General features: G+C 43.3%; 1 protein-coding gene across 10 annotated transcripts in view; it reads left to right on the forward strand.

The window, feature by feature from the left end:
- ABTB2 (ankyrin repeat and BTB domain containing 2) overlaps positions 1-26,576 on the forward strand; it is a 155,381-nt gene that overhangs the window by 114,727 nt on the left and 14,078 nt on the right. For all 10 annotated transcript variants that reach the window (XM_075427501.1, XM_075427507.1, XM_075427506.1 and 7 more), the window contains 2 exons: positions 18,186-18,338; positions 23,762-23,927. In XM_075427501.1, coding sequence (XP_075283616.1) covers positions 18,186-18,338; positions 23,762-23,927 — 319 coding nt within the window. The remainder of the gene's footprint in view (positions 1-18,185; positions 18,339-23,761; positions 23,928-26,576) is intronic.

A 26,576-nucleotide genomic window follows, 5' to 3' on the forward strand; every position in this document is an offset into this window, starting at 1 on the left:
TATGTCAGGCTGGCTGAGCTTGGGAGCACTCCGCAGTGTGAGATCATGTCCCAGAGCAACAGAGCATGTTTTCCTGGATTGTTTGGGATACCGTGACTTGAGAAGGGCCATCCAAAGGTAAATGAAGTTTCTTTCTCCCTTCTTCACTTTTTCCAAGTGCAATATAAAGATTTTGTCTTGTTTTTAATAGTGTGTCAAGGCAAGAATGCTCTCTCAGTAATACTTATCTTAGGGAGTATTTATCTGCTCCCCATAGAGCACAAATCAAGGTCAAGATTATAGTCTGATTTTACAGCTGGATTGGACTAGTCTTCCCTAGGTTAATTGGCTTCACCAGGGTAGTGGTCCAGCCTTAAAGCTGGGAATAGACAACACTGACTGCCCTCATCCTGTCTCTTTTTGGTTGCCATGTGTGTACAGCATTTAATGTAGGAAAGTTAGCATGATCTAATACCTAAGAATAGGCAAAGAAGTTGGATCCTGTTTCCTTGTGTGTCTTGGGTAGGCTGAGCTTCCTCCTCTTCCAGGCTCCCTATTTAAAAAACTATAAATTGTGTTTGCCTGTTGTGGATACTGCCGGTCTGTAGAACGTTCTAAAGGTAATTCTGAGCTTGTCCATCAGCGCCCACGGACCCGGCCATGCAAGACCTTTCTGAACTATCCATGTTGCCGATGTGCGAAGTTTTACATGTTGTCTGAGTTTGCCTGTGCATTATTTTATTCGAAATGTCAGTGAGTACAAAACAATTTACATCAGCAGAAGCACACAGACTGTACCCATCTGACTCTGTTGGTGAAAATCCAGTAAAACGCTAGCGAAATTCCAGAGCTGATGTAGGATCTGTCAGCTGCCAACAGTAAAATTTGGGGCTTGCCAATTTGGTGGAAACTCACAGCTCTTCAGCTGGAAAAGCTGTGGACACTGCAAGAAGCCAACTACAGTCACACAGAGGGCCACCTCGTACAAAAAGAGAAAGCTTCATTCCGTTTTCCACGTGCGGGCGTCTCGAAGGCTTGCTTCAGATTTGCTGTTTCTCTAGAGTAGTCTGTTTTGTGATGTGGTTGCAAACAAACCTGGGGTCGCTCACTTTCTCCCTTGTCGCATGAAATCCTTCAGCAAGGCTGCTGCTCGTTTTGCTGAATGGCTGCTTTTATCTACAAGGCTCAAAGGGGACCTAACATTTTTTCTACTTCCAACAGGAGTCCTCCCATTACATCTGTTACCTGACATCATCCAGGGCCCACGGATAAGCATGCAAACCGTATTCTTCAATAGGGCCAAGCAGGAGCAAGGGACTAATGCCCACTCTCCTGTGCCACGTTAGCTGGGCAGGAGGAAGGAGCTGAGCTATATACTTGGATTTTCTCTCTATGGAGTATTTCCAGCAATGCCTAGTCTGAAACACTATTTATTGGGAAAGGATGAAAAATGTATCTGATGCTGCGAGAAGAGAAGGTTGTAGCCCTTTCGTGCAATTTGTGAGTGCTGTTTGCTCAAATGCAATAGTCTTCCAACATTTGAGCTATTGATTTAAATCATCATTAGCTAGAACGCTTGATATTTTTTTGTCTTGTGGCGTGTAATCCAAATTTACTCTGGCTAGTATGGAAACCAGAGATGGGTCTAAATGAATAGTTCCTGACATAGTGTTAAAATCCTGTCCAAGCATCCCTTGAGTCAGCGGTGATCAAGTTTGTGTCTTGGCCTGTTGTGCTCTTAGATTCAAATACTCATGCTCAGACCAGACTGAGCAGAGCAGTGGCCTTATGACCTTATTTTATCTTTCATACTTTGTAAAATTCAGTCTGTGCTCAGACACATCAGAGACAGGCCGTTGACTTCTACTGAGAGAAAAATAATCTCCAAGTAGTCTGTGCATCTGCTTTCCTGCAGCGCTATTTTCAAGAGACTTCTGGCATAGTTTCCCTATCAAGAATCTTGCAGTGGTTGAAGCAAACAGAGAGCCCCTGTGTTACGGCTATTTCTAAAAGCCCAGTGACCATCTGATGAAGATGGCCTCTTTGTCACATTTTCTAAATTTCAAGGTTTGAAAAAGCATTACTTTGATCTTCCTTAGTACCTTTTTGCTTGATGATCTCTAGATGTATCGTTACAAATAATTGAAGCTCTCAGCTCTTTGCTGCTTTCTTCCCCTGTGTTTGGAAAACACCTGGCACAAGTAAATGTTCACTCTGAAATTGCTTGAGCCCAGAGTGATTCGGTCACCTGGATCAAATTTATACAACAATATCAATTCATATTAAAGAGAACACTAACATCCCAGTTATTAATATGACTTGCCTCCAGAAAGCCTTGCTCTGTGTTGCACGGGCATCCAACTGGCAGAAAAGGAAGGAAAATCAGGAATAACCTGCAGGGCCTGCTCCCAAGACCTGTGTTTGCTTGAGCTGCATCCTCAACACCACTGAGAAGTGTCACTGCTTTCAGAGCTGGTTAAGGCTTTTCAGGACAAATCTTTTCTCCAGATGGATGTTTCCAGACTCTCACTGAACTGTCATGAGGCTTTTTTCCCCCTCTACTCTTTTTAACTGCAGGTTTATGGAATTTTATTAAGTGCAAGAGCTACATCATTGTCTGTCTTTTAGATTTATCTTTGGCCTAGCCTTTCCTAATTCAACTTTAATATATTATGTCTGAATTCTTTTATTTTACAGCCAGATCCCGTTGTTACCATGCCACATGAAGAATAGAACTTGATACCTTAGTTCAATGAGCTGTGTCTTTGAAAAGGTCTGCAATAAAAGAAGTTCTGGGATCTCTTGTCTGAGAGATCTTAATATCTTTCTATTCTGTCTACAGCTGCCTCACCAGTCAAGAACAGGTATATAGGAGTGAGAAAAGTAGACCCAGATTCAGTCATTTGCCTTGAGAGAGAATAATGCTGTAACCATACATTCATGTGTAACAGTCCTGAAGTCCACGCAGCGTATCCCTGAAGTCAACAGGGTGATTACAGAAAGCTGTGTCAGTGAGCATATTCCAGTCCCACCCCCGTGCAATAGTCCCATTGATTTATTTTTTTTTCCCCCAGAGCTATTTTGAGATAAACACACTGATTAAATAAAGGGAAACAGAAGGAAGCCTTACATTGAACTGTGCCGTTGTGGCATTGTTTGCTCAGAGTGGACATAAAAATGTGCCCCACTTTGTTTTAAAGAAAAAACAAAGCGATTTGCTATTGATGAAATATTAGTTTGGTAAATTTATTAGAAGAATAAGAAGGCTATAAACAGATAAAATCAGCTTCCTTCACCAACGCTAAGGAGAGAAGCTGTTACCTTGTCTTTTTGTTTGTATTTTACCGTGTGTTGTAACGAGCTCTGAATTCGACCAGTGGATGTCAGATTAATTATGGTTTTGAGATACTCATTCATAAGGAAGATGGAGTGAATGGCCCTATTTCAGAGGCCAATAAGCTACAATCAACATATATCTATTGACTAAAATTATCTGTTTATTGGCAGTTCTGTTCCTGACCTTAGGCGAGATTATGTATTTGTTGAGCCCATACTAAATAGTGGCAATATATTGAATATATTCCACAGTTTTAAGACCTGACAACATCTATCATGTAAGAGGAGGAGTCAGTAGCTTTATCACACTTTTACCTTCCTGCTTTTATGGTGACGTCTCAGCACATATTACAGCAGTAACATCTAGCCAGAAAAAAAAAACCAGAAACACTTAGAAACTACTTTAACAGCATCAGATCCTGTGTTATTGGGACTCCTTCTACATATGTGCTCCTGGTATCCTAACTAAAAGGCTGAAGAGAGATCCAGGATGAACTGTTTGTGTGTGTGTGTTACTCTGTGTGTGTGTCCGTGCATGCTCTGAGCACTATAGCATTGCGTATGTGAAGTGAATTAAAAACAAATCACGTTAAATTCAATACGTGACAGACAGCAGTTATGTTCGGGTTCTTGGTAATATTCCTGCCTTTGCTTGGCATCATCTGTTGAGGTATTTTTAAGTCTCATCATTTTTTTAATTGTTTGTTTCTTTAGAGTTCGAAGATTGCAAAATTGGCATGTGAAGGGTGACCTTTGCAGTAGTAAAGGGAATTAATTGCAAACCCTCAGGATCGAATTCATTCAAGTGTAACTGCTGAAACTGGCAATGCAGTCTACTCTGAATTAGATTTTTTTTTCTCCTGTCTTTTATGTTGTTTGTATAAACAAACACTGCTCATTTTTTTTAACTCCGTGTATCTCACACCTGGGACAGACTAGCCCTCCTCCCGTATTACTGGCTGTAAGCAATTTGTAGTGTTATTGGAATGTTTCCAAAGTAGCCTCTATCTTCTGATCTTTCTGTATTGGAGCAGGGGTGTGGTACAAACATAGATTATTTAAATTCTCTGCAAAATTGCAAGAAGAATCTCACTGTAGATGAAATCGAACAGCATGGAGCAGACTTCATGGAGAGTAGAGAGAGTGCCTTCCTATGCCAGCCTTTGCACACAGGAAAAGCGTTACAGGTAAAAAAGAGCATACGTGGTGAAACAAATATTTGGTGCTGATGGCTCTAGGTGAAGCTGTGCACCAAAAAGTCAGGCTCTTAGGCTGTCTTGAAACCTTGCTGCTGCTTATGCACGGCTTTCCGTGGGCAATAGTTAAGGATGGTCTGAGAAGTCACAGATGGCACAGACACAGGCACACAGGGGAACAGGTCGCTTGGAAGATTACCAATTTCATGTGGTCCTGGGCAACCTGCTCTAGCTGACCCTGGTTTTGAGCAAGGGGGGTTGGACTAAATGACCTCCAGGGGTACTTTTCAACCTCAGCTGTTTTGTGCGTTTTTGGTTCTAATTACAGGATTTGTCCCTTGAAGTTGTTTTATGTGTGTCAGCCTGGTAACTTCCCAATCGTTGGAAGATATCAGTACATTGTTTCCTAGAACTGGGTGTTCAGGTGGACACGATCCTTACCACCTACCTAGAGAGGTGATAAGGCTTTTGACAGTCCTTGTCCTGTCAGTTACAAAACCTTCATTTGAAAAACACTATTTTCTGCTTTCATAGGCATTTTACAGTAGACCTCAGTGCTTGCTGGAAATCCCCAGAAAGACCATCTTTGACCTAAGCCATTTCTGGTGAATGTCCCCTATTAGTAAAAATGTTTGAGGACTAGATAGATGATCTTTGGCTGTCGTGCTTAGCCATGAAGCGACGACAGCCATTGTGCGTGTGTGTGCTACCACCCTGCAATTACTATGACTACAGCTACAGTAATTACTGTAACTACTGTAAAGATGTCCATGTTAACTTCTTGGCTTCTGCTCTTATGTTTCCATCTGTTCAGATAAAAAAGAAGGTGCAAGAAAATGAGAGCCTGGCAGCTTAGCTGCCTGGATTCTCGGGGCTGGTACAAACAGCAATCTTCAGTGCCTGGAGGCACCCTGTGTTGTGTATTGTTTGTTGTTTGCTGTTTCATGAGGAGAAGACTAAGCAGCAAGCTGGCATCAAAAATGAAGGAAAAATAATCCAGGGAAACTTAAAACAAAACTGCTACAGCATGTGTTACTAAAAAGGCATTATAGAAACACAGAAATGAAGAAGACAAGGCCTCCTGAATTCTTTTTCCACCTTTTGGAGAGTGACTGCCCATTGAAATAATAGAGGACTGTCTGAGAGTCTGAATTTCTCTACTTGACTTGCTGGTTTGCTGTCATTTAATATCAGCCTGTCTCCATTTTTCCTAGGCATAGATCTTTAAAGACAATACCGCGATGCCAACGGAGTGCTCTTGGAACTAATATAAGTGAAAAGCAGTAACTCTGTGGATGCAAGGTTCAGAGTATATTGCAAAGAACGATGGTAACAAGCCAACAAGTTTCTTCTTTTTCAGTAATTGCTGTTTCCAATTGAAGTTAATATTATTTCCTATTGGACTAAATTACAGACCTGCACTTACAGAACTTGCCTGTTTCCTGAGGAAGGAGTTAGCTGGTGCTTTAACAAAGGCTACATTAAATTAAGACACAATTCTGAGCTTTTGCTGTGCAGCAGCCAGGGCTGGCAGGTTGTTGGGTTTTTAGCTCTTATTGTTCCTGACATCTTTGTAACAGAGAGCTAAGAGCTAAGCTCTTCTGAAGAGTAAATGTTTCTGGGTATAATTTATGATAATAGCAACAATCATTCTTTTTCTTTGACCTTGTGGAGATTAGAAACTAAGCTTTCCCTGGGGCAATCCTAGGTTGGTATGTCTCTGCTTTGTTTCCTTTTTAGAGGAGACCCTGGCAGTTTGAGCTTCCTGGTCCTATACCTACGAGTGCACGTACTGCCATGACCTGGTGGTCGCTGACGAAGCTAAACCATACTGTTTCCATCACATGTTTTTACAGTAAATGCTGAACTGACTGTTTTAAAAAGCATGTCTGCTCTGCAAGACAAATCTATTCAAATGAGTTACATGTCTGAGCTGATTCAGCTCTCGTTTGTGGATTCTTCTGGGGCTAAACACCCTTGTGTTGATACAGTGCATGCTGGTCTAACGTGTTTGCTTAGAGAGGAAAGAGATGGAGCGGTGTTTTGCTCTTACTTATCAGTGTAAATCTGGAGTGATGCTGCTGAAAAGGGTAGTTTCAGTCTGGAGTTAAACCAACAGGAACTCCAGTTCCACTGGAGTTTGTACCTGAAGTTCTTTCTCCCCTTGGTTTAGAAACTATATCATAATGGCTCGAGAACAGAAGAGGGAGACAGAAGCTCTAAATTTTTCTTCCTAGGCTTGCTGGAAAAATCTCTGTTACCGAAAGGAATTCACTCAGTCATTCCTTACCTCATCGGCTTCCTTCAGAAATGCAAAAGATCCTTGCAGAGAAACATGGGGTCCTTCTGAGACCTTTAGAAGTGGCAGGGTTTTTCAGTAGGAAAGGATGAGTTGTCCATGATGCAGTACTAGAAGATAGTTAAGCTAGCTGAGAGAAATACAAGCACATTAGCATGAAATTATGACAGGACTAATATAACCCACTCAGAATATATCTTCTTGTAATTATATTGCTTCCAGCATCCAGGCTTTGTGATTAAGAGTTACCTCTGTGGAGCACTGCTCTGTGCCAGGTAGTCAGTGCTCAGTTCCCTGTTGTGGCAGCCAGATTCTGCAGGAAGGATCTCTCTGAAGAGTCGATGCGTTAGAACATCACAGAAACACATGTTCCTTAAATGACTTTCCATCTGGGCATCCTATTCTTCCTTATACAAGAAATTATATTAGTTTAATTAACTCCCCTTGGAACCTCTTCTAGTCTGTTAAACTCTGTGTTGAGGCGCTCGATAAGCTTAAGGTTACGTGGCCAAACTCACTTGATCTGACTGCACGTGTAGAAGGGGCTTTTGCTGCAGGATAGCGACGTGTTATAGTTTTGCCTGTGCACAGCTTTATTCACATAGTCAGGGCTCAGAGGTACCAGATGTGAAGAAAGGCAAATAAAAACCAGTCTGTTTCTCAAATAATTTTGCTTCTTCAGTTTTCTTTGAGGTAAAAATTCTGGGAAGAAAGATAGCCATTTCCCATGTTTCGTATACATTTTATTGATTACTCTTCCTTTGCGTTTGGAATGCAGAGCACTGAGTGTGGATAGAAAGGTTTATTCAAGCAACAGGTAATGAAGTGTAGAGCAGGTGAAGTATAGAGCAGGTGGAGATTTTAAATGATGATAATTTCTCAACAAGCTGAATAAAACCAAATGTGCACATTGTACTTGGTGTTAGAAGTGATGCATATTTAACTTTGCCATTTTTAACATATCATTCATTGATGCTTCTGTGGTTTTAGACCTGCTTTCTGGCAGCAGAACTTTAATGGGGCTGAAAAGACAAAATATCCTTGCAATTTGGCATTAGCAAAAAAAATGATGGTTTTGTCATGCTAGTCGTTAGCTGAGTGGGTGGCTGGAGCTTGAAACTCCTCCGTGTTCCTGTGGTAACCACAGCCCTGCACCCTCTGCAATGGTCAATATGAAGCAGGTTGGACCTGTTGCAAGAACAGGTTTTAGCTGTGTGTAAGAAATCTCCATTTTCTTACCCCCCACTAGATTGTTTATCTAATCTGTTAATATAAGACTATTTAAGTGTGCTTTTTTTAGAGGGAGAGATGGGGTAGCAGATACCCTTGATATGGAGAGTTGTACAACAGTTGGGTTTTTTAATTTACCTCCTAGCTTGTACTGCAGATGCCATGGGTATAAACAAACATTGCGAGTGTCTTAGCCATTTGCAAACTCAGCATAAAATCTGCAACTCTGTAGTTCGGAGCACAAGAGACAGAGAAAACTTTGGTAGTACGACAAGTTGCTTTGTAGGGAAGTGTTGCTTATGCCGCTGTGCATGCTGCTGGCCTCCTATTTGTGCTAGTAGTCTGGGCAACTGCGTGCATGATGGGGTCGGGATTTGAAGGTAAGCGCCTTTACACTTCTCATTTGCAAGATTGTCATTTGTGAAGATACCCCCTACTTCTGGTGTAGAAATACCTGTGTTTTGAGGAATGAACTCACCTGCTAGATTCTGCGATGCGTATGTGGAGAACGTTGTCCTGGGGAAACGGGGAGAGCAGTTCAGTGAGCTTGATGAGCTGACAGCGTTTGAAAGACTCGAGACCAGTCTTGCCAAAGTTCCTGATGTTTTGGCAACTACGGCTATTGTCTGCAGCACATAAATGGGTTACAGTAGGAACTCGACAACTCTGGCCTGAGGTCTATGGATCTTTTTCTAAGAGAAAGCAACACAGTTTTCACAGTTCAGTAGAGAGGTCTGGAGACTACTAATACCCAAGGTGGCAAAATCTTCTTAGCTTAACTTTACCTGTGTCCTGTCTGCATTGTTCTTGTTTAGACCAAATAGTTCTCTGCTGAAAAATCTCCTGCAGTTATGTATTGAGGTATTGAAACATAACATTATTATTTGAAACTCACTGGAAGTTCATATGCTGTAGCAGTCAAAGCAAGAGACTGCTCAGCAGCAGTGCTAGCAGATCTAAGTAACCGTGCTGAAAGCAGACTTAATAGCTGGAATGTGTGGTATCTGCTGAGAAGCACTACTGCTCCAACTGTTGAAATTTAATGCATGCATGCCCTAAATTTAGGATATTTGGAAAGGAAGGATTTGAGCTTTACCAATTACGTCCACCTACAGAATCCCGTAGTTAAGAAGTTATGTCATTTGTAGTGCTGCGTAGGTTCATTGATATCCATTGATGTGTAGTGATAGAAGCACATGAAGAGTTTGAAATTGGGAGATTTCACAATGTTAAACACAAAATGGAAGAGCGAGGGGATTTCTAGTCTGGCATAGAGAGACTGACTTCATCGCAACAGTTGTTTTCTTTAAATTCGGGACACTTCTGTTGCTTGTATTTCTCATATCTACACACTTAGTTGGCGCTATTTATTTAATTCTGTAAGGCAAAATGCAAACATATAACTCATTATGCTTTCCAGTAAAAAAAAAAAAAACCAAAACCAAGCAGAAACACATTCATTCAGCACTGGAATCTCTGGATGAAACAGAACTCTCTCTTATTTCTGTGCAGCCACTCTTTTCAGTATTTTAAGTCAAGAAGTGAGGAACAAAACAGAAGCTGCTTGAGCATATAGGTGAAATATGTTAATTGAGCAGCTTGCCATTAGGACAAAGTGATGTTCTCTTGCAAAATAATAATTTAAAAAATGCCACACCGGCATCTATTTCATCCAGCAATGATGTTACTCCTCCTTCTAATCTTTCATTAATGACAGATCCTACGTGCCTTACCTGGCACTGACTCAGAGAGAAGACTGCTGCCTGTTCATTCACAAATGCTACACCCTGTGGGCTCGATTGCCTCTTCTTCAAGAAAACAGACTCTTAAATTTTGGCTGTTTTGTGAAACCTTCTGTGATTGTAATATAGCAGCCCGAACCTGGAGTGTATAATTACACTGTTGGGTGGAGTGGGTACCTGATTTTAGTGCACACTTTACATTATTGTACCTAAGAGAGCTCCAAAATCAGTTCTTTTCATCTGCATGTACTGGTGTGTTCCTCATGCCTTCATGCTACCTTAGTTTCTGAAACTTTTCAGATGCCAGGAATGTGAAAAGCCAGAAGATTACTTAGATTTTCATGAAGAAAACACAGCCGTCAGCATCAGGCGAGAGTGACGTTACAAGAAGGCCATGCTCACTGGAGCGTAACACAGAAGCATAACGTAGGTCAAGCAATTAGAAACACAGAAGTTTCATCACCTTTTTCCTTAGTCCTGAAAATGAAAGAATCGTCTCTTAACCTTGAAATGCTTAGCCTCTAGATACCATTATTTTGTTTGAAAATTTCTCTTTCAAAATATTAATTAGGTTTTGGCTTGTGCTGTAAGGTAAATGGGGAACTGTTTCCCTATTTGTTGTGAAAACCCTTTGCTTTGCTGAGCATTGTCTTCGTTTAGCTGAAGAAACTTTTGCAGTTATAATTAAATAGTTTTCAGTATTCCAGAACTGCACAAAAATACTTATCTTTCTGGCCCTTTGTTCACACAGTTGTAACTCTGGAGCTTCAGGCAGTTTTCGAAAGCGTGGCAATGCTCTGCCTTCAGGATTTTACAGCCGGGCCCTGAAAATTAGTTCTGAGATTGAATCTGGCAGATTGGTTTTGGCTTGAAAATCAGCATATGTTTTTAACATATGCATGTTGGCAAATCAGATTGAAGTCATAACTAAGAGGCCTGTTATCTCAATTCTCCTAGTGCTTTTGGGAATTGTGTAGTGGGCAAAAAAACGATGAAGGAGGAGTCTCGGCACTGGGGATTGAAGAACCGCACTGACACCAGATAAATCTGCTTGCAGATAGTGGTGGTTTTTTGAGTTTGCCAGCGTAGCTGCTGGAATGAACCATAGGAGTTACCTCTTGTTTTTTCTCTGCCCACAGGATCAAGGCTAATCCAAGAATAGCAGACAACCCATTCTGGCTCTCTGCCCATGTTTATCTCTGTCTATCACATAGCATGCTGTTACAGGCTCATTGCTTTAATGCCTGTAGTTTGTATTCGTCTCCTGCTCCAAAACGTATCCGGGTTTTCCTTTGCAGGAGGCATTGCCACACATGGCAAGGTTTCCTCCTAAGAGCTGGGAAAAGCTTAACAGATCTGATGCAAATGAGCCAACCAGAGCCGCTGTTCCGTGGAGGGAAGAGCCTGTGTCTTGGTGACGGTGCAAGGATGCTCTCAGCCGGGCAGACAAGACCTGAGGCCCAGGTCCTTCAGAGAGCTGTAGAATTTGCCTCAGCAAGTCTGGTGGTACGAGCTGACACGCAGAGGTCACTGGCAAGAGCTGTTTTCTGTGTCTAATTCAGCAGATGTAACAGCCAGTCAGTCCTCACGGTTGCATCTGATCTTGCAAGTGGTTTAAACATACAGCTGTATATTAATTGAGGTCAAGGCTGCAATTAGGTCGAGTCATGCAAGAATAGTTCATCTCCCAGATTGTTCGCAGTAGTTTTCAGCTTATGGAGAATTTTAAGATGTCAAGGAGTTGGGAGGAGCAAGAGGAGCACGATCGGTGGTTTCCCTTCCTCCGCGTTTCCTCTGTTGAGGTGGCTACTCGCAGTGCCCGTCGGGGATCAAACAGCTCTGCGTGCGTCTGGGGGAGGCAGATGGGAGCCAGTCGCATCCTCGACCACATAACTGTGACCATATTGTTGTACTTAAAACTATTGTGTATATCTATCCGACTCTTATCAACTATTACACAGTTTAAGTTGGTTTTAATTATTTTCTGTCTGTCTAGAAACCAAGAGGTCCTTCTGCCACAGCATACAGATGTTACAAATCTGTTTTTCTGATGAGACAGATGGCGCATTCCAGAGCAGCGCAAGTCCTTGTTTACCGCCTGAAAATGGCATCTTTTCCCCGTTGTTAAAACAAGTTTGCAAAATGTGATTATAATAAATAAACCACAGACTTGAGGGTCTTTTTTAAGATTCACAGTCAGTTCCTCATGATTACTTCATGGTTTTTTTTAGTGAGCCTGAATTTAGTTTTTACTTTGATTTGCAGTTAACATGAAGTAAAACTTGTCTGGTGCCGTACCTTATTTCTAAGTGCGGTTTGCGGACAAAAGCAGAAAAGGTGGTATTTCTGTCTGTGGTTACTAGGATTGCTAAGAAAGATCAGAGCTGCCAGTTCTAGATGTAAACTCTTCTTGTACCGTTTTATATTCTATAAACAGAGGAAACTGTGAAGGCAGATTCAGTGGAGAAAGGATCCCAATAAATATAATATTATCCAGATGTTTTTCATTCCGTTAGTGTCTGACTGAAGGATAACTTGCTAAACTGTGGAAGTCAGTGTCGTGGCATATCCAAGCCAAGACCTCAGTAACTTGAGAATGAGTCACTAAAATTTGAGAACTCTTATCTTTGAAGATGTGAGCCAGTCATTGCTTCAAGGGAATTCAGAAGAAAACTTTCTTTTGGGGCCAGTTGACTCTGATTAAATTTCTTCTTCCTTTTCTGTGAAGATCTGGGACTGTCTGCTTTGAGAGACGTGGCATTTGTTGAGATGGTCCTTGAATCAGATCCAGCATGGTAATTCCTGTCTTTTCTCTGTAAATGTGAGAGGTTTTTGCAAATTCAGGAAAATATTTTGAAAGGAAGGGCTCCTGACTTAAGCTGGTTGTGTTTTGGAGCAAAGATTTAGTGTTTTTTCGAAATCATCATTTCTGTTGTTATTTTATTCACGTATAATTACATACTCGGAGAATATTTTTTTCCTGCAGCTTGAAGAGGGGTTTAGCGTTTGAGAATCCAAACTGTAAATATGCCACTGTTTTCCACATCAACGTGACATGGTTTAGGTTTTGGATACTCTGTCTTTCCTCAGAGTCTTTTCTCTAATTAATGAGACTTCACTCTGTTTTCTTTTGGACTCTGTTACCATTCTTGGGGTTTTTCCATCTTGGTGTAAAGGTCAAACGACACAGCTTCTTTTAGCCGCCCTCCTACCTGATTTACCGTTTTGTTGCAGATTAGTCTTATTCCTGCTTTTTTTCGCTTTATGTAGTTCTGCTCCTTGCATGTGGGTCTCCCGGGACCCCTAACTAGGAGCCTTGAAAAGCTATGAAGAAGCCTGCTTGGCTTACTCTGCAGCCCGGCAGTCACTCCCGGAGTCTTGTCACATTACTCCCTTCTCTGCGTGTGCACATGCAATGTGCCTTTTAAGCTTATTCCTTAAAAAAAAAGATAAAAGAGAAGAGGTGAGAGTGAGCTTTAGCTTTTTATAGCTATTCATAACTCGCTTTGCATTAGTAACTGAGCTCTGTCATTTTAGGGTAAGATGGGACCAAACCATAAAGTTTGGTTCCAGCATTAAACTCAAGCATCAGCACTGCACTGAAAGCTTTTCTTCTTTTTTCTGTCCCTTGCAAAAAACCACAATGATCTCTAAAGATCTGGGATTCATCTCTGCCCATAGCTTCTGTATAGTTTCAGTAAATCAAATATGGGAGAGTTATCATGGCCTACCCTACTCTGACCATAAGTATTCTGATATTTTCAAGTGTTTTGCAGTGCTAAAGTTTGCTTGTGTTTAAAATCTGTGCAGATGAAGGGAAGAGAAAGCTTATTCAGTCAAACCCTCTAGCAGAACATGGGACAGGCTGGATGGAAGACTCTCTGTTGCATGTATGTCTCGGGACCAGCTCAGATTGCCAAGAGGGAGATGAATTTTGCCATTCCCACCTGCTTCCATTAGGACAGTATTTTCTTTCCTGATTTAGAAGAAGGAGGTTCTTGTTTAGAAGAACAAGGTTTTTCTGTCTTGATGTTGCTGTCGCTGTTGGCTCTCTCTTTGTTTTGCTGTAGCAAAAAAAGCACAGGAGGAGAAGAGAGGTGGCTGCAGGCAAAATGTCTCCTCCTCCCCTTGCTCCTCCTTTCTTCAGCAATCATGTCACTGGACCCGTGACAGCATGGCTGTTTCTTCTGGGAAGGCCTGCTGTTTTCAGTTGAGATAGAAGGTGTTCCTCTCCTCTGTAAGTCAGCCTCCAAGTGCATTGTCCTAGCATTCAGTGCAGGAGGAGGAGGACATACTTTTCTAATTCCTGTGGAGGTCTTATCTCTTTTGCATACAATTAACTTCCCTCTGCCAAAAATGTCTTCGCCCCAGGGCTCTTAAAAATCCTCAGAAGAACCCGCTTTGAGGACCAATTTCTTTGCGATGCATGAGATAACACTGAAAGCCTGTGATCCCAGCCCATCCTGAAGGACTGCTGCACGTGATCTCCACGTGCCAGTCATGTCCTGGGCCGTTCTAGTCAAATGAGTGTAGTACATTTCTCAGGAAAATGTTACAACTTGCTATAAATTCTGCCAAGTGCTGCTGCCACCATTCTTCTCCGTTACGTCTAAACAACGCGTTTTAGTTCAAATGAGGGGGGGAAAGCCCACAACAGAGTCCATCCTTTCTCAGAGCACATCTTGCCCAGCTGCAGCCCGATCCACTTGGGAACGGAGCAGCTGTCCAATTCTAAATGCAGAAAATTTCAAAGAACCTGTGGATAAAATATTCACAGCACGTGAACGTATCAGACATCACTGTGATACTTTCTAAGGTGTGTAGTAGATGAGCAGTATCCATTTTACTTTCCACTGCTGTGTACTTTCCCAGTTTACATGTGGCATCGCTCGGAGACAATTTCATGGCAAGAAGCTGAACAAAGCCGTGGTGGCATTCTTCACAGAAATCAGAGAGTCCGTGTCCCCAGTGAACTACTGCTGCGAGTATGACAGTTTCCCAGGGCTGGATCACTTCATGTGCGGAATTTAATGAGCTGCCAAATGCTTCTAAATGTCAGAAAGTCCAGAGGAAAATGCACAGTACAGAACGTGGCACAGACAGAAAGGCAGAGACAGAAATTAATTCTTTAGCTTCCAGCATCTCCCAGTTAATTTTCCATGAAGGTTTCTCCCCTTCCCCTCCTCCAGTGTTTTTCCAACTGTGAAATGATCAGGGTTTCCCTAGAGGCAGATAGATGCCCAGGTTAGGGGCCAGAGGGATGATAACTGCATTTATTTGCTAGAAGAGGAATAATTGCATTCATTTTTAGTGCAATGCAACCCAATGTTGGCGTTTCATTCAGCTGATCTGCGTCTCTTCCTTTCCGCTCAGATCATGGGATGAGACTGCTTATCTGATGCGGTGTCAGCAAGCAAAGTAACGCAGAGCTGTTCCCGCGAGCATGCCCACGCAGACAAGACGAAGAAAGGAAATAGCTGGATAAAAGAAGAGAGTGTGCCTGTGGGTGTGTCGGTGCGGAGAATAGAAAGCCCATCCTCAAGCTAGAGGTTTTCAAGAGAAGCAAAGCTTTTACAGCAAGGCAGAAATTGAAGTCATTAGAGTCGTTCCTGATAGAATAATGATTTATCCAACTTGCACAGCAATGCGAGTGGTGGGGCTGGGACAAATTAGGATAGCAGTGTGAGGAAAGCACCCTTCCCGACGTTTCTGTTTGCAATCCAAAGTCTGCTCTCCTTCAGGCACAGCGTAACTAGGCAGTCTGCTGAGCTGTGAGTTTTAAAGCCTTTGGAAAAAATCTGTTGAGATCAAAAAAATAAGCAAAACAAACAAAAAAATCTTTCTCCTTCCCATTCTTCCCAAACCAGGTTTTCCACATTCAAGGTCTGTTTGTACATGCAAGCCATTTATAACCCTGGCACATGTGAATTTTTTAGAGAATGGAAATTTCTTCAGGACACGTGTTATTTCTGGTGCAGACTCAGTGCTATTTTCTGCTGGCTGACCCACAGTCTTTTGCTGCCCAGTGCCGTGTGTGACAGTTACCAAGGTTTGGCTCGTTAGCTGATGAGATGATCAGGACTGTGCTGGATCGACGTGGTTCTCTGTCCAGCGGCGTTCCCACCACGAAAGCATCAGGGAAGCTATGATGTGGCCTAAATAGCTTATCTACCACAAAAGGTGGTAGATACAATCACTCATAAGGTGAGTTTTTCCATTGCTCTTGAGGTGTTCACCCCATCTAACCTCGAGTATTTGATTCCGGTGCTTTTAGCCTAGTTAACCAACCCCTCTGCCTCGGGAGCTTTGAATCCTATACTAGAGGCTCTGCTGAGTACGCAGAAAGTCTGAATTGTTAATTTAGGCTGCTCCCTGAAGCGCCTGCATTTAAAAGGTGTAAATTCCTCTGTTGTAGGCCAGATAAGGGTTGAAGTTCCCTGGAACAGACTGCTGAAAGGCATCTCCCAAATGTCCATTGCGGCTTGCTGCTCTTCCCTTAGGGAAGTCAGTCAACTCTGAACTGGCTGTGCTGGGGGGATTTGTCCCATCCCATGTGTCTGGGACAAGTTAGAAAGCCTGAACGGGTTGGGGGATTCGAACTGGACTTCCAGAAAGTCTTTCAGCTGATGAGCTACTGGGTAATTTTCCAAGTCATGGATGTAGCAGCCCTGAGATTTTGATTGTTTGACATAAACTGGTAAAAGCACTAAGAAGATGTTTGGTGCAAGAACACCCTTGCATTGGCAATCCAGGATTGATCAGCTGCTGAAAAAGGACCTCTGATTTTGCAGTTGCTGCTTCACTACTCAGAAGCAGAGAAGGAGCAGAGGGAAAAATAGCGCACTCGTTTGTAAAGAGATAATGGCAGCCTTTTAGAGCGCACCTTGCAACCGGCAAAATGGAAACCGATGGCACATATTTTACAGAGTGGAGTTATTCCACCCTGAAGGATGTTCAAAGTCATCCAAAGGGAGTTCTGCTTGCAAATCCCATTACTGATAAATGGTTTCTAACGGGATTGGTGCTGCTTGCTCTTACTGTGCTCGCCTATGTGCGCGCACATACACATGCGCAGCTTTGAAAATGCCTTTCATGGGTTCAGCTGCTTTTGTTAATGCCAAAATCATTTTGTATTTTCTGGTCTGTATCTTTTTTCTCTGAACTTTGTAAAGGAATTGGTACCTCCTCCCCTCAGTTATTTTCTTTTGAATGCTTAAATGAAAAGAGCTTTTTTTCAGGCATTAATAAATTCGTTACTGGAAATGGGAAAGGTGTTTGCAGTTACAGCTGGCACTTCTGAGCCTTCCAGCAGGGTGGCAGGTATCCTTGGGGAAAAATCAAGCAAATAATAGATCAGTCTGAGAGGATGGATAGATGGGGCATGTTGTGTGTGAGAGCGTTATGGTACCCATATATTATTGTGTAATCTCAGTACTGTGTTTGTTCTTACAGCAGGAGGGGGGGGGGCTCTTCATAACCTAGTTGAAAATGGCTGGTGTTGTGACTCTTATTACCTTGTTTATATTAATTTATTTCCTTACAACCCTTCATACTGAGCAAAACCCCACTGTGTTCTGTGCTGTACAAATTAGGAAGAGATAGATTGCTTTTCCACAAATTGCTTACAATTGAAGTAATGTTGTACGTTTATTCTTGCACAAAGATGTCTCCGTGTTAGTTGTTTACTTTCTGAGTCCGCTCATTCCTCCCTAGCAAAACAGCTCACTTCAGAACATAGGAACATAGCTGCACCAGTTCTGCTGCAGTCTGGAGGGCCAGTTGTGCAAAGATGGAGGCCTGAGCTCTGCGCCTGAGAAATGTAGGATGTGAAAAGCCATAGGATAGTGATAATGTAATGTAAAAATCAACGGAGGTAGTACTGAATTAGCCTGGTTTAACTGAAGTTTCAAACAATCAAGAGTATTTTTGGTGGTACTAAACAAGCGATGGAGCAGCCTGTATGAGTGGATTATTTAGAACAACAGACATGATTATTTTATAAGCTGCACCCTTGAGACGAGAGCCCTTCTGAGCCAAAACAAAGCACAGGCTGCTTGAGCTAGGGGGACCTGACCCATAGCTACTAGTAGTAGAAGTAGGTCCCTTCTACTCAGTCTGGCCCTATTTCCCACAGGGTAAAATGTATTGCACGAAACTGCGTGTTGTGGCATGACCCCAGTCTGGGTAAGAAGCAGTTCAGATCACCACGGCTGAGCAGTTCCAGTTCCTTCCACCTGCTGTGACCCGCCGGTCCTGCTGCACACAGGGCCAGCGTTTGCCGCTGCGGGTGGGCTCTGTCTGTGCCAGCTTCCCACAAGCACACACTGCTTTCGCATCACAACGCAAGATAGCAGGCCGATGTTAACTACGATGTTGTTTTTTTCCCTCCCCTTCTTTGCACAGACCCTTCATGCTTCTGCCGCCGCTGATGGAGTGGATGAGAGTGGCCATCACCTACGCCGAGCACCGGCGCAGTCTGACCGTGGACAGCGACGACATCAGGCAGACAGCCAGACTGCTCTTACCCGGGCTGGACTGCGAGCCTCGGCAGCTGAAGTATGTGGACTAAGATTTACAAGCAGCTGAATAATTGTAACTTCTTACAATATTCTTCTTACTGTATTTCATGGGATCCAGAGCTCAAAATATTGTACAGGCGATACATGTTTAACCTTTTAGTATTCCGAGAGATGAAGAAACTTTGGCCAAACACTGCGGCTGGGGCAGAAAGCTCTTGTCGTGCCAAAAGTTATGGAATGAGACAGAGCATTGAAATACAAGTATTTGGGGTTTTTTATGCCTCAGCCTTAATTACAAGATAGTTCTTTACTTTTTGAGATAGCTTGATGAAAAGTATCAGTACCTTTTAAAATCTTCCCCTCACATAAATATTGAACTGGCATTTATAATTAGCTTGGCTCATTAGCACATCATAGGTATTTTATTCAGGTTTGTAGTCCTTTTAAGTTGCAGTCATTAGCACTAGTATTGATATCAGGGTTACATCTTGAACTTTAGAACAAGGTAAGTTCATGTTCCTTGAGTGAATTTTGTCCCCCATATACCTTTGGGTTAAATGAGTGGGTGGGACACATTAATAACAGCAAATAATACTTTTACCATGCTGTTAAGTGATGAAATGATCACCTGAAAAGATAAAAATACACCATTACTCTTAGAATTATTTTTCATGAGCAATAAAAGCAACAAGAGACTTTTAATCAGGAGTCCTGGATCGGGTTGCGTTGCTTTTTACCTTTTCCTTCTGGCAGCCAAAAAGGCTCTTACCCGTTGTTACGTCTCTGTCTCCCCATCTGTGAATTGAAGGGTGCTACCTCTTACCCACAAAACCAAATGCGAAGCTAAATTAGTTGGCGAGCATGGTGGTGCAATTAGCTGACTGAACGTTTCGTCGGCTGTAGCTGACTCCTGGTCTTCTTCTCAGCTCTCAGCCCCTGCCTTTCTCCTGAGACGCGGTACCTGGCTGACCGAGAGGGCTGCCAGTCTTTTAAAAAGTGAAGTTAAACAGGTGATCCTCAGCAGTTATTTCAGCTCCTTGGCTTCAGACTGAAAAGGAGCAGCTGAACTTGGACTTGGCGTCCACAGAGCAGGAGTTGTACGCTTATTCCTGGAACACTTTTCTTCTCCCTTTTTTGCTGCCAGTGTACGTGTGCTCTGTGTCGATTAAAGCACAGGCTACTCTGGCTTACGTGTGGATGGTAGGTGCTAGTGTAGGCAACTTAATATGGGCTAAACTAATTTTACATATGTGCCTAATGCTTGCCAAAACCTTTGAAATTCTTTGATGAACAGTACCGCGGAAGACTAACCTAATCGCCAGCGCTTCCAGTCAGCTTCATGGTTTTTCTTTCAGTCTCTTCTTTAGCAAGACTTTGGATTTCAAAACTGAATCCAAGCCTTCCACTTCAAAGGCATCCCACTCGATCTCTGCACTGCTTTTTTGTGCACGTTAACGTACAAAGCACAGGTAGTCCCTTACTTTATAGGTAGTATATCTTAAAAAACAAACAGAAAAAGAGGGCAGGGATTCCGGTGTTTGATTTTGCTGCTGATGTGAGCTAAAAGGAAACACCTGGAAGACAGCCTTTGTGAAAAGGGGGTTAACCTCAGTAACTTCAGACTGAAGCCATAACGATACAGCTATGAAATGAAGGTCTCGATGGAACCCAGGAGGTCCAAAATAATGTAAGCAATAAATAAAAGTGAGAAGCAGGTATAAAGGGCCTCAGCCACGCTAGGTGGGATATTCAGGCGTAAGATAATTCGATTGCTGGGTTGTTAAGGCAGTTACTGGCCCAGGGAAGGAGTATGTTAGAGGTTTCTGTTCAGTTTGTTGTAACTACAGAAAGAATGGCAATGCTGTAAGAAAACTAAGATCCTTTCACACCTTTTACCTCACCAAACTGTTCCTCCACAGGGATGTATGCGGTGTGCATTCCCTGCAGGTGAATCGACCGCTGCTTGAAAGTAACACACATTGTCTTTGTAGCAGAGGACAAAAATCAAAATTAAGCTTGACCAGGTCTTCGTTCTGAACTGTCTTGTCTGAGTGTTCTTTTCAGAGGTCTAAGAATGTTCTGTGATGTGTGGTATCATTTGCTGCATGAAAGATTTAAACAGAAAAAAACCACGAGGAGAGAGCAGTGCCTCGTTTCCAGCGCCCATTAGATGATCCTTTATAGCAGTCATTTGTGTCTCACCATTACAGGACATTTAGGGGAAAAGGAAATCTTGGAACTGAAGCCAAATTTATCCCTGGCTTGCTGTGTCACTATAGGCAAATTGCAACTCACTTTTCCTCATGATGCCCAGGCTAAAAGTCATGTAATGATAGTTCCTTGCAGGGGTGATGCGTCAGGTAGGGTATGTTGAAATCCCTGAAAGGGAAGTTGTGCAGAGGAACAGAGTATAATTAGTATAACCTGAAATTCAAACCTCTAATATCTGTTCTCTGACACAGACTGCTTGGGCAGTATAGTCTTCCACAGCAATTAATTGTGTCTTAGGGGATGAAGCCTTCTAATAGGATGCTCTCAGTTTATGTTTGCCAGACAATTTATGGACATCTTCAGTACTCACCTGTTCCTGGTTAAGTAATAATGTAAGTGGGGAAATGCTGGATGGCAGACAACTGTGTTTTCTTTTCCACCTACTTAAATATAAATGTTGAGATTTTAACATTATTATCACACACTGCTTTTGAAGTTATTATTATTCTTTCCTCACTGCAGGCCAAATCACTCACTACCAGTAGCTGTAGTTACAGTAGTAGTCACAGTAGTAGTTACTGCTTATGAAACCCAAAGAGCACACCAGGCTCCTGCCCCCTCTCCTCGCTGTCCCTTCCCAAAGCAGGACCTCAGCCCGAGCCCCTTCCCTGCTCTCTGGGCTCTGCCTCCCCGATGTCTCTCTGTCCACCTTCAGTTTATCCCCTGGGCACAGCCGGGCGTACGGACGTGGGGAGCTGCTCGCCGGGCAACCGCAGGAGCGCAGCCTTTGCTTTAGGAAGCGTGCAAGAGTTTGCCTCTCTTCTCCACAGGATAACAACTCGCACGTGGCAAACCTGCTGTGGTTACAACTGCTGCACAGCGGTGGGGTGTATGTGAGCTCTCCCCTGCCGGCTCTTGTAGGATGCTCTAACTTTTATCACACTCTAAAAGCAAAAAGCTACTTTGCATCTATCACGGAAGAGCACGCTGTCAAGCTGCCGCTACAGAGCAGCGAGTGTGCAGTAACTTCTGCGTGGGCTGAGCCTGCAGGTCCCCCGGGAGTAAATCTGACCTCAAATTCTCACGCCTGAAGCGGCCTCCTGGCAGCTGCCTCCTGGCACCTCTGCACCACGAACCGCAGTCCACCTTTCTGCGGGGTCTCTCCGCCAGCTCTGCGCAACTGTTTCGTTTTGCTGGTGGCTCTGCAGGGCTCATCGGTGAATTGTTCCCCCACCAGCCTTGCTCCAACAATGCCTGGAAATAGCACTGTTGGCAAATAGAAACAATGTGCAAGGACAGGTACCACCCCTTCAGAAACTTTTATTTTCTGAGATTCACTGGATTTCAAGCAATGTCATTTTATTTCATTTTTACATAGGTTTTTTCTTCTCGTCCTCCTTATTATACAAAGTCATTGTATCATATTCTACATAATATTGTAGCATCACGATACTGTACCAATTACTTTAGTGGAACAAGATTATTAGTTGACTAGCCTAGCTCTAGGATTTATACTTGTCCAGCATTAAGCTTTTTGCCTTGCTGTTCTCTTGTGCCCTGTACTGTAAGTGTCCTAATCTAGCATCTGGCTGCTTGAGAGATCTTCTCCTCTGATCAAATATTTGTACTCAGCTGCCTCGGAGACACATTTTATTTGCAGATGTACCTCCAAAGAGCTAGTGACTCCCAGACTGTCACTTCGCTTCCCTGCTGACTGTTCCCCAAATTGTACCCTGATGTAGTTGCTTTCTGAAAGCAGCTGCGGTGAGATGCTGGTTTCCTCCATACAATGTGACCGGTCACCAGGCTGTGGAGGGATCTTTGTTAACTCACCATATTGTTCATAGCATCTGCTCACCATTTGTCATCCATCAGTGAAAGCTCAGAAGTATTAAAGAATGAGTAGCTGAATTAAAACGTGAATAAGATTCCTCTGGCATCTTCTACGTGAAGTGATGAGTGTTTTACTTATCTGGCAGGCCGTACAAAGTTTCCAGAAGAGGTGAGCCTTGTTGAAAGAATCTCATTTTTCAAAGGAACTTGGCAGGCTGATATCTCGCTCACTGAGAGCTTGCACAAGAGCCTGGGTTGAAAACCAGATGGCTACTGGAGAAGGCATTCGCCCTGAAATAGCATCAAAGGGCTGACCGTATCAGTGCCCAGCTGAGATAGGAAACACCACCAGGTTGGCCGTGTTTCTTCAGGGAAGGAGATACACTTCCAGGTTTGGAATTCAGAAGTCTCTGAGCAGATGACCAGAGGAGTTACAGTAATCCCTGGACTCCTTCCAAATGAGATGAAGGTCATTTGATAGTCATCTGAAGGAGAAGGATTTAATAGAGCCTCATAGAAATGTTAATGCTCTTCCTATTACTGAGGCATTCAAAAAGAGTTGAGAAAGTTCCATTACCTAAATTTAATTTTGATTTCAGTTTTTTCTTTATTTTTGATTTTCTTTTCCAGAAAAGAATAAGGATCATGATCTTCTTTCAGAAATGCCTTTTATTTGAAAACAATAGCTAGTCTGGTAGACAGACAGCATAATTGTTTCATCCTAGAACCACACTGGTATTTTATTATATGCACTTTCTCGCCACCTCTTTCTCCTCCGTGCAACATGTTACTGCATATGTTTGATGGACTATCCTATAACAAGCAGGACAACACAAACACGATATCCAAAATATATACAGCTAGTTATTTAAAGCAACTGGGTTTGGGTAGGGTTTTTTGTGAGAAGCAGAACTAAGGAAACCTGGTTGCTGTGGGTTTGCAGCCTGTGACGCCGGTCGCACCCCAATGACCTCGCTGCTGCAGTAAGCCCGCTTGCTCGGTGCCCGCTATGGTATGGGCAGGGTACGGGCGTATTCCAGCATCCCTCCCCGTTTTGCGGGATAAGATGTAGGGAAGCGGTGCCCCTTGTAGTGTGGGGCTGGCTGGAAAATACCACTCTTGGCAAGGACCAAGGATTTCTTCCTGCCTTTCCCTCAGAGGAGGGCACCAACGAGGTTTCCCTACTGGGACACCTTTTTTTAATTTTATTTTGAAGCGTTTACACGAACTTACTGTCTTTCTCGAAGATCTAAAGCTTCTATCTCCAGTGTGAGTGAAGTTAGCCAGATTGTTCAGAAATGATTACGCCCTGGGGAAGGTATGTGATGGGTAAAATCAGGAAAATTCATGAGCCTGGTTTCTGTAGGAGACGGGGCTAAAAAAAAAAAAATCCAGAAATTATTTTTTATTTTGCAGACCTGAATGCTGCTTTAGTTCCTTCCGGAGACTGGATGCTAAGGCTGCTACTGAAAAATTCCAGCAGGATCTGGGTTTCCGAATGCTAAACTGTGGAAGGACAGATCTGATCAACCAAGCGATCGATGCCCTGGGGCCTGAGGGGGTTAACACCATGGACGACCAGGTATGCCGTATAACCACGCACACACACACGCCAGTTCTTTGCATGAGCAAACTGCATGTTCCTTTCCATGTGGCAAATCAATACAGGAGGTCGCGTTAGTTACCTCTCCAAGGCTTTTCTAATTCTAGCTTGTGTTTTAGCCTGAAAATGTATCCCTTAAAAAGCAAAGAGCCCGTAAAAAGCCAGTCCAAGCCTGGAGTGAAATGTTTCTCTGTCAGCTGGAATGCAGGTCTGCTCCTTGGATGGCCTGTCTCAGACGCTGACGGAAGACAGGTTAATACGCTGCCTGGGGATGGAAAGTCTGATGTTGTCTTCATGCTGAGACAATGTCAAAACAAAGTGGGTTTTGCCAGAGACACTCTCTTCTGGTTCAACAGCCCAAATGCAGGCTGGGTCAGTGATAAGTGACCAAAAGGTGTTACCGTCTGAGGGCTGTCAGGCGTGAAGCGAGTTCCACGTTCTCAGAACAGTCTGGCGCGTAAGAAACAGCACTGAGAACCCCACTGGCACTGGTATTGATCAGTATTAGCTTTGTTGGAAGTCCAGTGTGCTGAGATGTGTCTGTTTTTTCATTTTTACCTGCTCCCTGCTCAGCTACTTTGACCTACAGGGATTTGGTAGTCTGGGGAGTCTTCAGCTGCTTCTGCTGTCAGTCCCATCAAGTCACAGCAGTCTCTTCTCTGGGGCATCATTCAGTGCATTGGATTAGCTTTTGATTAGAGAAAAAAAAAAACAAACCCTCCTCCAAATAAACACTCATTATAGCTGTCACAGCAACGAGAATGAGCTGTCATGTCTCAGAAACAATAGGATATTTATCAGTAGGAAGGATTTATGTTCAAGTAGAGAGATTTTCTCCTAGACAGCATTTTACTGCAGTAGCATTTCATTTCTGAAACTGGCACATCTTCCACGGTGCTTTCCACCATCCTGCAATTCTCAGGGAAGTGTGAATGTGTACACGCAGACGAGCAGAAGCTACTCCTGCACAAGCTTGTGTCTAGGTATGTAGCTGCCCTATTTACATATCCAGTGCCAGGAGCTTTGTGGTCACAGAGCTGGGGTATCACATCAGACATCCCCTTGATATTGACTTCAACAGCGTGGCAAAGGTGGCAGATTTGTATCACGAAGGTCTGCCACTTACTTCCTGTATTTATTTGGTTCTCAGAAGTTTTTGCAGTTCTTGTTTATGTAGCCCTGAGGTCTTTTGTTGTCTCAAAGCAGATTATTTTGCCTTGTGAGCCTCGCTATCCTAACAGCAAAGACACTGGTGGCAAGACCATCAGTTCTCACCGCGGCATGTGCTTTACCTCTCAGCAGTCAGCCAGCAAACTGGGAGTTGTCTGCCTTAATTTTATAAAGACCCTCTCTTCTGTAGGCAACTCACTGGAAAGTTTGAGGAGTTTCTGCTGTCACTTATTTCTGGCCTCACTGTCACTCCCTAGCCAGCCCTACTCGGAACAGGGGTTAGCAGCGTGCTGGCGGCTCTGTCGTCTTTGCAGAACGCTGCTCCCGTGTCCCAAAGCAGTGTTTTGGCACTGACCAAGGAGAGCAAGACAGGCTCCCTCTGGAGACATTGCTGCTCGGAAATCCTCCACTTCAGTGATTCTGGAACAACTCATCCCACAGCTAAGCAAGCATCCTCCATGGCACTACCAATCCCAGACAGAGTTAAATCCAGGCTCCAGCAGTGACTCTGCCATAGCTGGAATATGAAACCAAATCAGAACTTTGCAGCTAGCTGCTTTTGCCCTTCTATGCAGGAACAAGCCAAAGCCAGACGCCCAAACTTGGGAAGACTGACTTAGGCATGGCAACAGCAAGCAGGTCTCTATGGCCTGTCGTAGGACAGAACATTTAACACTGCCACCTGGTAAGCTCAGTTCCTATATCTGGATTTCTTTTGGTCGTGATCAGTCGTCTTTGCACACTGCACAGCGGGCCGGCACGTCTGAGGCACCGCCAGCAGCTGTGAGCATCTCTCACCTGGCGAGTACAGCAAAGGTTTGTTGCAAACCCTACAACAGACAGAACTGTTGGAGTAATGTAACATACAGGCTTTAGATCCAGGTTCAGATTTTGACCACACTCAGAACGTGAACAGGTTGAGCGCTGAGGTGTGTGTTCAGAGCCGCTTCTACGTGCATGTGTACGGAGGTGGTTTTCGAGAGAGGGATAGAACTCCAAACAGACCTTCAGAAACTGGAGCTTCACTGCTAGCGGGGGACCAAGCAGCACTCCGGTTTCCCAGGATTTGAGGTGTTTAGGAAAAAAAAAAATAAATCTCTTTTTCCCTTTGCATATTGAGGAAGAAGCAGGGAATGCAAAACTGAAAGATGAAGTGGTATTATTGCACAATGAACGACAGAGATGCTGCCTGTGAAAAATTCAAACACAATAGTTAAGGAGGTGGGGGAAAGCCGGAAGATGTGAGCAGGAATGGATTTCACTAGGCCGTTTCCTTTCTGTCCTTGACTACTTCTGGAATGAACTCCGTAAGCAAGGCTCATTTCTCTCATAATTCATCTCTGGGCCGTCATGGTTTGCTGGTTCAGTAGAGAGAGAGAGAGATTTATGGGATTGAAATGCTGAAATATTGTGGCAAATAGGATTTTAGCAATGGGGATAAGTTGCCAAATAAATTAA

This window comes from Opisthocomus hoazin, chromosome 7 (assembly GCF_030867145.1).
Source record: "Opisthocomus hoazin isolate bOpiHoa1 chromosome 7, bOpiHoa1.hap1, whole genome shotgun sequence".
NCBI classification, from domain to species: domain Eukaryota; kingdom Metazoa; phylum Chordata; class Aves; order Opisthocomiformes; family Opisthocomidae; genus Opisthocomus; species Opisthocomus hoazin.